Genomic DNA, 13,713 nt, shown 5'->3' with positions numbered 1-13,713 from the left:
TTCAATGGGAGACCAAGGGGTCTCTTCAGCGATGCAGGCAGGCAAGGGGGGGGGCTCCTCGGGGTAGCCACCACCTGGGCAAGGGAGAGGGCCTCCTGGGGGTCACTCCTGCACTGGAGTTCCGATCTTTCAGGTCCTGGGGGCTGCGGGTGCAGGGTCTTTTCCAGGCGTCGGGATCTGGGAGTCAGGCAGTCGCGGTCAGGGGGAGCCTCGGGATTCCCTCTGCAGGCGTCGCCGTTGGGGGTCAGGGGGGGCAACTCTGGCTACTCACGGTCTCGTAGTCGCCGGGGAGTCCTCCCTGAAGTGTTGTTTCTCCACAAGTCGAGCTGGGGCGTTGGGTGCAGAGTTGCAAGTCTCACGCTTCTGGCGGGAAACGCAGTCGTTTTTTAAAGTTGCTTCTTTGGAAACAAAGTTGCAGTCTTTGGGGAACAGGGCTGCTGTTCTCAGGAGTTTCTTGGTCCTTTTAGAGCAGGGCAGTCCTCTGAGGATTCAGAGGTCGATGGTCCTGGGGAAAGCGTCGCTGGAGCAGTTTTCTTCCGAAGGGGGGAGACAGGCCGGTAGAGCTGGGGCCAAAGCAGTTGGTGTCTCCGTCTTCTCTGCAGGGTTTTTCAGCTCAGCAGTCCTCTTCTTCTTAGGTTGCAGGAATCTGAGTTCCTAGGTTCTGGAGAGCCCTTAAATACTAAATTTAAGGGCGTGTTTAGGTCTGGGGGGTTAGTAGCCAATAGCTACTAGCCCTGAGGGTAGGTACACCCTCTTTGTGCCTCCTCCCAAGGGGAGGGGGTCACAGTCCTATCCCTATTGGGGGAATCCTCCATCTGCAAGATGGAGGATTTCTAAAAGTTAGAGTCACCTCAGCTCAGGACACATTAGGGGCTGTCCTGACTGGCCAGTGACTCCTCCTTGTTATTCTCATTATTTCCTCCGGCCTTGCCGCCAAAAGTGGGGCCGTGGCCGGAGGGGGCGGGCAACTCCACTAGCTGGAGTGCCCTGTGGTGCTGTAACAAAGGGGGTGAGCCTTTGAGGCTCACTGCCAGGTGTTACAGTTCCTGCAAGGGGGAGGTGATGAGCATTTCCACCCAGTACAGGCTTTGTTACTAGCCACAGAGTGACAAAGGCACTCTCCCCATGTGGCCAGCAACATGTCTCGAGTGTGGCAGGCTGCTAAAACCAGTCAGCCTACACAGGTAGTTGGTTAAGGTTTCAGGGGGCACCTCTAAGGTGCCCTCTGGGGTGTATGTTACAATAAACTGTACACTGGCATCAGTGTGCATTTATTATGCTGAGAAGTTTGATACCAAACTTCCCAGTTTTCAGTGTAGCCATTATGGTGCTGTGGAGTTCGTGTTTGACAGACTCCCAGACCATATACTCTTATGGCTACCCTGCACTTACAATGTCTAAGGTTTTGCTTAGACACTGTAGGGGCACAGTGCTCATGCACTGGTGCCTTCACCTATGGTATAGTGCACCCTGCCTTAGGGCTGTAAGGCCTGCTAGAGGGGTGACTTATCTATACTGCATAGGCAGTGTGAGGTTGGCATGGCACCCTGAGGGGAGTGCCATGTCGACTTACTCGTTTTGTCCTCACCAGCACACACAAGCTGGCAAGCAGTGTGTCTGTGCTGAGTGAGGGGTCCCCAGGGTGGCACAAGATATGCTGCAGCCCTTAGAGACCTTCCCTGGCATCAGGGCCCTTGGTACCAGGGGTACCAGTTACAAGGGACTTACCTGGATGCCAGGGTGTGCCAATTGTGAAACAAAAGTACAGGTTAGGGAAAGAACACTGGTGCTGGGGCCTGGTTAGCAGGCCTCAGCACACTTTCAATTCAAAACATAGCATCAGCAAAGGCAAAAAGTCAGGGGGTAACCATGCCAAGGAGGCATTTCTTTACAGGTATCAAACATGACCCATTTTGGCAGTACCATAATGGAGCTGGCGACCTCTGGTTTGCCCGGGTCCCAGCTCATGCTATCCCATGGACAGTTGCTCACTTATAGTAGCCTTTAACGCAAAAGGTCACTATAGTGACATATAGGCTTGCACTTTTACGGCCATACCTTTAATAGAATGCACCCTGCCTTCTAGGCTCAGGAGGCCTTCCTCAGGGGTGACCGACATATATTAAAGATAGTGCTTGGGCTGTGCCACTCATGGTGTGGGCACAGTAGTGTTTGAGCAGTTCACTGTTGCTGGAGTCTATAATGGCAGGCCTGCTGTCAGTAGTTTACTTGGGTCACTCAGGTTGGCACAAACTGTGCTTCAGGCACTGTTGACCCCTTTAACACCCATGTCCTGGGTACCATAGGGTTCCATATAGTAGGGACGTATAAGGGGGTTAAAGTACTTGCCAATTGGGGATACCAATTCCCATTTACCAATTTTAGGGAGAGAGCACTGACACTGGGCCAGGTTAGCAGACTCCAGTGCACATTCAGAGTCACAACCAACAGCATCTAGAGCAAAAATTGTGGGTGTGACCATCCAAAAAGGCACTTTCCTACAGCAATCAAAAGCAGATTATTGTGGTGACCCTGTCCAAGCAACAAGACAATTCCAGAAGAAGGTGGCAAATTTACAAGGAAGAATCTTGCTACACATAGACGAAGGTATAGTCTTTTTGTAGACAAACTAAATTCCTAGCATCCGGAAAGCTATTTTAGCAGATTGAAGCAAATTTACATCACAAAAGTATACTTTACAGACCATATTGGCAGTAAATTAAATGGAAATTCTTTTAGACCAGTAACCAAGCCAGGTAAATGCTGCCGAATTCAGAATCAAATTAGAGTCCTGACAATATCTGCAGTTCTGCTATAGACATGTTTAGCACATCACAGGAGCACAACCTAATCAAAGTAATTAAGTGAATCCCTGGATAGGTATCCAAAGGAAAAAGAAATGTACGCAGCAGACCAAGAGACATTATCTACGTGCTTCTAATCCCCTAATTGGCACATGGCCAGCTGATTTTTTTGCATGCACAAAGCCATGCCCATGGAGCAGTTAAACAATTCGATGCTCTACACCACTCAACGTTTGCTCAAAGGCAGGTAGATTTTGTGCTTGTAGAATTGTTTACAACAGAATGAGGAGATTTATGGGGTTATGGAGACCGTAGACTTACTGTGTATTCCACCTTTTGGGTCTGACATTTGCTAATCCAATGGTCTTCTTTCCCTGAAGTTTATTCTTCCTTCTATGCGGCCTAGGAAGAGCATCAAAGATGGTAGGCACAGCATCCTCTTTCAATCTGTGATAGCCACTGTGAACAAACATATAGCAGTCATTGTACTAAACTTGACAAGCCATTATTTTATTAATTGCTCTATAGCACATTAAGCCGAGACAGTTTATGCTACATCTGTATCAACATATATAAATATGCTACAACAATCTTCGATATGAAGGGAGAAACCACTGCAACTGCTTCTAAAGCAGTTGAAATTCTAGTCCACTCTATCCTTCTAATAGTCATATTTTCAAATATTTAGTGGCAAACTCAGAATCCCTTCTTTAGAAACAGGTTGCTTCATTTAAATTATAAACCTGCTTTGAGGATATTTGAGCAAAACATGGATTATTTTACTTACCTTGTAAGCATCTATTTGTTGCATGTAGTGTTGGGCTCAGGTGTTTCTTTTATAAGAAATCTTTCAAGTTACAAGGTCTCATTGGCTCTTGAGGTCCTAGAGTTTGGTTATTTTGGTCTACCTCAAGAGGATATGGACATACTCATGAGCCCGCAGAGCAACTACACACACTGAATACATACATTACAATATTTTAGTATGCTAAGCGGAACATATAATCAGGAGAATGTATTTCTTCCATGGGCTTCTATTGGAGCAGAGGCAATTTCAGGCATGAGGAAACCAAAAAAAGCAATTTTTGTCTTAAAACATTGTGAGTCTCTGCCTGAATTGGGTCTCTTGGCATGTATGCTGTTATGCTGCTAAGTGTAAACGTTTTGTTCACTACTATACTCCAAACTACATTAACCCTCTAACGTCTATGGTACAATAAATTGTATAAATTTACAAAAATTAGGGTTAACCTACACATCAATTCAGCTACAGCCAGCTGCTAATGCTGCATGCATGCAGAACAAGGAGCACTCCTCACTCTTCAAAATCCCTGTAATTAGGGCTTTTATGGAAGGCCTTAGACAGGTTCTCCAGCCCCAGTCTGGAATCTCAATATTGTTCTCGCTAGACTTATAAAGCTGCCTTTTGGACCAATGCATATATGCCTTCTCTGGTTTCTTTCTTGGAAGGTTGCCTTCCTTGTAGCTATCCCGTCTCTCAGAAGTATCAGTGAGCGGCAGGCCCTCACACTAGAAGAACCTTTTCCCCAGGTTCCCGGTGAGAGTGCTTCTTAAAAACAATCCTAATTGTATGCCTAAGGTAGATTCCGCTTTCCACCATAACCAAACAATGAAGTATTTTTCCGCACAGCCAAACTCTGTAGCTGAGATAGTACTCCTCAGATTCCACACAAATGTCATCCAATTTCCAAGGCAGGCATAGCTCGGTGGTTTGTTAAATGTATTCAAACCTATTGCGCTAAAACAAAAAAAAAACAGACACAAAAAAAGTACCTTTATGCCACACGGTCCACTCCACATACATTCATAATGCATTATTCTGTGGACGTTCTTGCAAGGCAGCAAGCTAGAGTTGGTCAAACTGTGTTCAGGACTCTACTTCAAACCTCTGCATCATCCACTGGCTAACCACTGCTTAGGGGAGTGCTACTTTACAGTTGATGCAGAGTATGTGTATCTAAAGACACACAAATCACTTTGTAAATGTAGTAGTCCGAGACTCTGAGGGTTACCTGGCTTATCAGGTGTAATTTAATTAGTTTTTCGAGAACAGACCTTTCCCTCAGACTCGGAAATGGACAGTTTAGGCACTGGTGGTGTTGAGGGATGAAGCTTCTGGAAATATTTTTTCTCAGCTCCAAGCCCTTGCTTTGGTATCAACCAGCGCTCAAGGGCAGTGGCACACCGGAAGGCAGCGGAGGCTGCTAAGAACAGGGTTTAATATCTGTCCCCTGCAGGGTCAGTGCTTTGCCCCAACGAGCAGCCGTTTCTGGGCTCTGAAAAAGTTTGGGTGAAGTTAGTACTCAAAGGGAGTGGTTTTCAGATGAGGTCTGGAGTCCACCAAGGTAGGTGGAGCACTGTCTGCTGCCTCTTCTTCTACCAGACGTTCTTCCTCCCCCAGTTTGAGACATAATAGTCTAGGATCTTGGACATGGGTTGGAGTGCCAGAAGGTTAGGTGCCTCACCAGATTCCTCTTCTTCTGTGCTCAGCAGATCAACCTCGCCGAATAGGTCTGGGGTTTTGGAATAGGACATCTTGCTGAGGGCCCATCGTCTATCATGTTGCTGACGCTGTTTTTTTTTGCTTTGGAACACTGAGCAAAGTGTAATATTGGCTCTCGGCGTACTCCAGTGAGAGCAAGAAGTTGCAGATGGTGTGCAGACTGTCCTAGGGGTATTTAGAATAGCACTGCGGGCATCTTCTGAAAGGCGCCCATTGCATCACCTCAAGAGAGTCCTCATTCTCAGACTCTGGAGAGTGCAGTGGCCCAAAGGGCTTTGTGGGCAGAGAGGTCCATTCGCTTGTCAAAGATGCGCTTGTGGAGTAGAGTAAGTGTTGTAAGAAAGGTAATGCGAACAGTCTTATCTGCAACAGGAAGAAAGGCAATGGACTCCGGGGCAGACACGGAAACCGACGAACTTGTAGAGACTGGGAGCAATGCTGATACAAGTCCAAACTCGATGGTGGAGAAAAACAACCCTTCAATGGAGTGGGTGCCCATGCGCATTCACAACCAGAGGAGGAGTCACTGAAACTTCGAGACTCAAAAGGCTTTTTCGAAGAAAAACACATTGAAAATGTCCGGCCCAAACAATAGATTTTTTTGGGGGGGAGGTGTTGAAAATGTCGAGAGAGAGAGAGAGGAGCGAGAGAGAGACAGGAGCGAGAGAGAGAGAGAGAGAGAGAGAGAGGAGCACGAGAGAGAGAGAGAGTGGCGTGTGTGTGTATATGTATATATATGGAAAATGTCACTTACCCAGTGTACATCTGTTCGTGGCATTAGTCGCTGCAGATTCACATGCTGTGCACATCCCGCCATCTGGTGTTGGGCTCGGAGTGTTACAAGTTGTTTTTCTCCGAAGAAGTCTTTTCGAGTCACGAGACCGAGGGACTCCTCCCATTTCGACTCCATTGCTCATGGGCGTCGACTCCATCTTAGATTGTTTTCCCCGCAGAGGGTGAGGTAGGAGTTGTGTATGCTTGTAATAGTGCCCATGCAATGGAGTGAATGCGTCTGTACATAATGAAGTTTAAAGTAATATATTTACAAATGTACAAATGTTTAAGATCTACTTCTGAATGGCTACAGGCTCCCGGGGAGGCGGGTGGGCGCATGTGAATCTGCAGCGACAAATGCCACAAACAGATGTACACTGGGTAAGTGACATTTTCCGTTCGATGGCATGTGTAGCTGCAGATACACATGCTGTGCAAAGACTAATAAGCAGTTATCTCCCCAAAAGCGGTGGTTCAGCCTGTAGGAGTTGAAGTAGTTTGAAATAATGTTCTTAGTACAGCTTGACCTACTGTTGCTTGTTGTGCAGTTAACACATCTACACAGTAGTGCTTGGTAAATGTATGAGGCGTAGACCATGTTGCTGCCTTACATATTTCGTTCATTGGAATATTTCCTAGAAAGGCCATGGTAGCACCTTTCTTTCTGGTTGAGTGTGCCTTTGGTGTAATAGGCAGTTCTCTTTTAGCTTTAAGATAGCATGTTTGAATGCACTTAACTATCCATCTAGCAATGCCTTGTTTTGAAATTGGATTTCCTGTATGAGGTTTTGGAAAGGTGATAAATAGTTGTTTTGTCTTTCGAATTAGTTTTTTTCTGTCAATGTAGTACATTAGTGCTCTTTTGATGTCTAATGTATGTAGTGCTCTTTCAGCTACAGAATCTGGCTGTGGGAAGAACACTGGTAATTCTACCGTTTGATTCAAGTGGAGCAGTGAGATTACTTTTGGTAAAAATTTAGGATTGGTCCGTAGAACAACTTTATTTTTGTGTATTTGAATAAATGGTTCTTGAATGGTAAATGCTTGAATTTCACTCACTCTTCTTAGAGATGTGATGGCAATTAAAAATGCAACTTTCCACGTTAAGTATTGCATTTCACAAGAGTGCATGGGCTCAAAAGGTGGACCCATGAGTAGTGTTAAGACAATGTTGAGGTTCCATGAAGGAACCGGTGGTGTTCTTGGTGGTATAATTCTCTTTAGGCCTTCCATAAACGCTTTTATGACTGGTATCCTAAATAATGAAGTTGAGTGCGTAATTTGCAGGTAAGCTGAAATTGCCGTAAGATGTATTTTAATGGAAGAGAAAGCTAGTTTAGATTTCTACAAATGTAGTAAGTATCCTACTATCTCTTTTGCAGATGCGTGTAAAGGTTGAATTTGATTATTATGGCAGTAATAAACAAATCTTTTCCACTTATTTGCATAACAGTGTCTAGTGGTAGGTTTTCTAGCCTGTTTTATGACCTCCATACATTCCTGTGTGAGGTCTAAGTGCCCGAATTCTAGGATTTCAGGAGCCAAATTGCTAGATTCAGCGATGCTAGATTTGGATGTCTGACCTGTTGTTTGTGTTGTGTTAACAGATCTGGTCTGTTTGGCAGTTTGATATGAGGTACTACTGAAAGGTCTAGTAGTGTTGTGTACCAAGGTTGCCTTGCCCATGTTGGTGCTATTAGTATGAGTTTGAGTTTGTTTTGACTCAACTTGTTTACTAGATATGGAAGGAGTGGGAGAGGGGGAAAAGCGTACGCAAATATCCCTGACCAGTTCATCCATAGTGCATTGCCCTGAGACTGATGTTGTGGGTACCTGGATGCGAAGTTTTGGCATTTTGAGTTTTCTTTTGTTGCAAATAGATCTATTTGTGGCGTTCCCCACATTCTGAAGTAAGTGTTCAGTATTTGGGGGTGAATTTCCCATTCGTGGATCTGTTGGTGATCCCGAGAGAGATTGTCTGCTAACTGATTCTGAATCGCTGGAATAAATTGTGCTATTAGGCGAATGTGGTTGTGAATCGCCCAATGCCATATTTTTTGTGTTAGGAGACACAACTGTGTCGAGTGTGTTCCTCCCTGTTTGTTTAGGTAATACATTGTTGTCATGTTGTCTGTTTTGACAAGAGTGTATTTGTGGGTTATTATGGGTTGAAATGCTTTCAGAGCTAGAAATACCGCTAACAGTTCTAAGTGGTTTATATGAAACTGTTTTTGCTGAATGTCCCATTGTCCTTGGATGCTGTGCTGATTGAGGTGTGCTTCCCACCCGGTCATGGATGCATCTGTCGTTATTACGTATTGTGGCACTGGGTCTTGAAAAGGCCGCCCTTGGTTTAAATTTACACTGTTCCACCATTGAAGCGAGATGTATGTTTGGCGGTCTATCAACACCAGATCTAGAAGTTGACCCTGTGCCTGTGACCACTGTGATGCTAGGCACTGTTGAAAGGGCCGCATGTGCAACCTTGCGTTTGGGACAATGGCTATGCATGACGACATCATGCCTAGGAGTTTCATTACTAATTTGACCTGTATCTTTTGGTTTGGATACATGGCTTGTATGACATTTTGGAATGTTTGGACTCTTTGTGGACTTGGAGTGGCAATTCCTTTTACTGTGTTGAATGTTGCTCCTAGGTATTGCTGTGTTTGACACAGCAGAAGGTGTGACTTTGAGTAATTGATTGAGAAACCTAGTTTGTGTAGGGTTTCTATGATGTAATTTGTGTGTTGTGAACACTGTTTTTGCGTGTTAGTTTTGATTAACCAATCGTCTAGGTACGGGAACACATGTATTTGCTGCCTTCTGATATGTGCAGCTACTACTGCTAGACATTTTGTAAAAACTCTTGGCGCAGTTGTTATTCCGAATGGCAACACTTTGAATTGGTAATGTATCCCTTGGAATACAAACCTTAGGTACTTCCTGTGTGAAGGATGTATTGGTATATGGAAATATGCATCCTTTAGATCCAGTGTTGCCATGTAGTCTTGTTGTTTGAGCAGTGGGATTACTTCTTGTAATGTAACCATGTGAAAATGGTCTGATTTGATGTATGTATTTAATATTCTGAGATCTAGTATAGGTCTTAGAGTTTTGTCTTTTTTGGGTATCAGAAAGTACAGTGAGTAAACTCCTGTGTTTAGTTCTTGTTTTGGTACTAATTCTATTGCTTCTTTTTGGAGCAATGCTTGAACTTCTAATCCTAGAAGATTTATATGTTGTTTCGACATACTGTGTGTTTTCGGTGGGACTGTTGGAGGGAATTCGCGAAATTCTATGCAATAACCATGCTGGATAATTGCTAGTACCCAAGTATCTGTTGTTATCTCCTCCCAATGTTTGTAAAATTGGCTTAATCTTCCCCCCACAGGTGTTATGTGATGGGGATGTGTGACTTATGAGTCACTGCTTATTTTGAGGACTTTTGGGGCTTTGGAATTTTCCTCTACTTCTTTGGAATTGTCCCCCTCTGTATTGCCCCCGAAAACTTCCCCGCTGATATTGGCTTTGGTAAGTGGGCCTTGTTTGTGATGTTGTGGTTTCTGTAGGTTGTCCTCGAAACCCTCCCCTAAAAGGTGTTTTGCGAAAGGTGCCTCTGCTCTGCGGGGAGTAGAGTGCGCCCATGGCTTTTGCCGTATCAGTGTCTTTCTTGAGTTTCTCAATAGCAGTGTCGACTTCCGGCCCAAACAACTGCTGTTCATTAAATGGCATATTTAGCACGGCTTGTTGAATTTCCGGCCTGAAACCTGACGTGAGGAGCCATGCGTGACTTCTTATGGTATGAGAGTTTGCTCTCTAACGAGCTGCCCCGACAACTACTGAGTCTGGAGTTAACGGCGTTGTAATATAAACAGGATCTGTTGGCGGTGGCTTGTACTTTTTCTCCACCCTTGGAGTTATGGCTTGGCCTTTAACAGGATCCTGAAAGATTTGTTTTGAATGTTTTAGTATTCCTGGGAGCATAGGTAGTCTTTGGTACTGGCTATGAGTGGAGGTTAGCGTGTTAAACAAGAAGTCATCCTCAATTGGTTCTGAATGCAAGGTGACGTTATGGAAAGCAACTGCCCTTGCGATCACCTGTGTGTAAGATGTACTGTCCTCAGGAGGGGACGGCCTGGTAGGGTACGAGTCTGGGCTGTTGTCCGATACTGGAGCATCGTAAAGGTCCCATGCATCGGTGGAGGAGTTGCTACTGGTGATGTGTGCACTGATGGTGGTGGAGAAGGTGGTGGAGTTGTTTTCTTTGCCACCTTTGCCTGTGGCTCCTTGTCCTTTTCGTGAAAGGCAAGTTTTCTTTTTGTTTTAATTGGGGGAAGAGTGGTTATCTTCCCTGTGTCTTGATGAATGTGGAGCCTCCTTTGAGTATAGTCTGGCTCTACAGCTTGAAGTTCCTCTCCAACTCTATGTTTTTGTGAGGCTAATCCTTGTTCCTCTGTATAGGAACCTGTTCTCGGCTCCGAGGCTGGATGTTTCGGAGCCGTAACTTTTTCGGAGGTCTTTTTAGGCTCCGAAGAAAACCTTTGTAATTTTCGGCGTGGTGGTGTCTCGGTGCCGAATTTGTTCGGTGCCGCTGGCACGGTGCCAAAATTTCTCAGAGCCGAAGTCTCGGGTCCGAGATTGCTGTGTGGCGGTATCTCGACCGGAGTCGGATGACTTCGACACCAGCGTGCCCTTTTTCAGTGCCTTGGCTCGGTCACCGCTTTTTTGGGTTAAACCATGGCCTGTTGGCGGTGGCGTCCCCTGGGCTCTTGTTGACTTCTCGTGAGTCTTATGTTTCGACGTCTTACTCACGGTTTTCGGCGTTTCTTCGGCCTCGAGCTCTTCCGAGTCCGATTTGTGGATAGAGAAAGCTTCCTCTTCTTCCTCGAAACGCTCTTGTTCTGTCGGCGTCGACGTCATCTGCAGTCTTCTGGCTCTTCGGTCTCTGAACGTCTTTCTGGACCGAAACGCTCGACAGGCCTCACAAGTATCTTCCTTGTGCTCTGGGGACAAGCACAAGTTACAGACCAGATGCTGATCCGTATACGGATACTTGTTATGGCATTTTGGACAGAAGCGGAATAGGGTCCGTTCCATCAGCCTTGAATTCACACGTGGCCGGGCCGACCAGGCCCCGACGGGGGATCGAAAAAACCCCGAAGGGCCACCGGAACTCTTCTAAATTCGGTGTCTATCTGTTGTAACTAACCCGATACCGAACGCAAACAATACTGACGTTTTTTCCGAGATTCTAACTAACTTTCCGACCCGAAACACGGAGCGAAAAGGAACACGTCCGAACCCGATGGCGGAAAAAAACCAATCTAAGATGGAGTCGACGCCCATGCGCAATGGAGTCGAAATGGGAGGAGTCCCTCGGTCTCGTGACTCGAAAAGACTTCGAAAAACAACTTGTAACACTCCGAGCCCAACACCAGATGGCGGGATGTGCACAGCATGTGTATCTGCAGCTACACATGCCATCAAACATATATATATATATATGGAATATGTCACTTACCCAGTGTACATCTGTTCGTGGCATGTTCCGCTGCAGATTCACATGCTATGCACAGGTCCTGCCATCTAGTGTTGGGCTTGGAGTGTTACAAGTTGTTTTTCATCGAAGAAGTCTTTTCGAGTCACGGGACCGAGTGACTCCTCCTTTTCGGCTCCACTGCGCATAGGCATCGACTCCATCATAGAGTGTAAAGAAAGAGATGTCCATGCAATGGAATAGAGATGTATATACATATGTACAAATTTAAATGTAACTTAAACGGCTACAGGCTCCTGGGAAGGAGAGAGGGCGCATGTGAATCTGCAGCGGAACATGCCACGAACAGATGTACACTGGGTAAGTGACATTTTCCGTTCAATGGCATGTGTAGCTGCAGATACACATGCTATGCATGGACTACAAAGCAGTTCTTGTAAGGAAATGCCTCCTTGGCATGGTTACCCCCAGACTTTTTGCCTTTGCTGATGCTAAGTTATGATTTGAAAGTGTGCTGGGACCCTGCTAACCAGGCCCCAGCACCAGTGTTCTTTCCCTAAACTGTACCTTAGTCTCCACAATTGGAACAACCCTGGCACTCAGATAAGTCCCTTGTAACTGGTACCCCTGGTACCAAGGGCACTGATGCCAGGGAAGGTCTTTAAGGGCTGCAGCATGTCTTATGCCACCCTAGGGACCCCTCACTCAGCATATGCACACTGCTTCACAGCTTGTGTGTGCTGGTGGGGAGAAAATGACTAAGTCGACATGGCACTCCCCTCAGAGTGCCATGCCAACCTCACACTGCCTGTGGCATAGGTAAGTCACCCCTCTAGCAAGTCTTACAGCCCTAAGGCAGGGTGCACTATACCACAGGTGAGGGCATAAGTGCATGAGCACTATGCCCTTACAGTGTCTAAGCCAAACCTTAGACATTGTAAGTGCAGGGTAGCCATAAGAGTATATGGTCTGGGAGCCTGTCAAACACGAACTCCACAGCACCATAATGGCTACACTGAAAACTGGAAAGTTTGGTATGAAACTTCTCAGCACAATAAATATATTGTAAAATACACCCAGAGGGCATCTTAGAGATGCCCCCTGAAAACATACCCGACTTCAAGTGTAGGCTGACTAGTTATTGCCAGCCTGCCACACACCAGACATGTTGCTGGCCACATGGGGAGAGTGCCTTTGTCACTCTGTGGCCAGGAACAAAGCCTGTACTGGGTGGAGGTGCTTCTCACCTCCCCCTGCAGGAGCCGTAACACCTGGCGGTGAGCCTCAAAGGCTCACCCCCTTTGTTACGGCGCCACAGGGCATCCCAGCTAGTGGAGATGCCCGCCCCTCCGGCCACTGCTCCCACTTTTGGCGGCAAGGCTGGGGGAGATAATTAGGAAAACAAGGAGGAGTCACCCACCAGTCAGGACAGCCCCCAAGGTGTCCTTAGCTGAGGTGACTCTTACTTTTAGAAATCCTCCATCTTGTGGATGGAGGATTTCCCCAATAGGGATTAGGGATGTGCCCCCCTCCCCACAGGGAGGAGGCACAAAGAGGGTGTAGCCACCCTCAAGGACAGTAGCTATTGGCTACTGTCCTCCCAGACCTGAACACACCCGTAAATTCAGTATTTAGGGGCCCCCAGAGCCTAGGAAACTAGATTCCTGCAACCTTAAAAAGAAGAAGGACTGCAGCCCTGAAGCCCTGCAGTGAAGACGGAGACGATAACTGCTTTGGCCCCAGCCCTACTGGCCTGTCTCCCAACTTCGAAGAAAACTGCAACTGTGACACATCCAACAGGGACCAGCGACCTCTGAAGCCTCAGAGGACTGCCCTGCAACCAAGGACCAAGAAACTCCCGAGAACAGCAGCACTGTAAAACAATCAGCAACTTTCTGCAACAAAGAAGCAACTTTAAAGACTTCACGTTTTCTGCCGGAAGCGTGAGACTTTCCACTCTGCACCCGACGTCCCCGGCTCGACCTGCAGAAAACAAACACCTCAGGGAGGACTCCCCGACGACTGCGAGCCCGTGAGTAACCAGAGATGACCCCCCTGAGCCCCCACAGCGACGCCTGCAGATGAAATCCAGAGGCACCCCCTGACCGCGA

The 13,713-nt window shown here is 46.5% G+C and overlaps 1 protein-coding gene across 4 annotated transcripts in view; it reads right to left on the bottom strand.

Annotated features, from left to right (window-relative positions):
* Nucleotides 1-13,713, bottom strand: part of THAP7 (THAP domain containing 7) — a 138,561-nt gene that overhangs the window by 15,484 nt on the left and 109,364 nt on the right. For all 4 annotated transcript variants that reach the window (XM_069200492.1, XM_069200490.1, XM_069200489.1 and 1 more), the window contains one exon: nt 3,126-3,263. In XM_069200492.1, the coding sequence (XP_069056593.1) occupies nt 3,126-3,263 (138 nt within the window). The remainder of the gene's footprint in view (nt 1-3,125; nt 3,264-13,713) is intronic.

The sequence above is a fragment of the Pleurodeles waltl genome, chromosome 7, assembly GCF_031143425.1.
Source record: "Pleurodeles waltl isolate 20211129_DDA chromosome 7, aPleWal1.hap1.20221129, whole genome shotgun sequence".
NCBI classification, from domain to species: domain Eukaryota; kingdom Metazoa; phylum Chordata; class Amphibia; order Caudata; family Salamandridae; genus Pleurodeles; species Pleurodeles waltl.
Note: the sequence above shows the minus strand (reverse complement) of the source record. Positions and strands in the feature narration are given on the sequence as shown.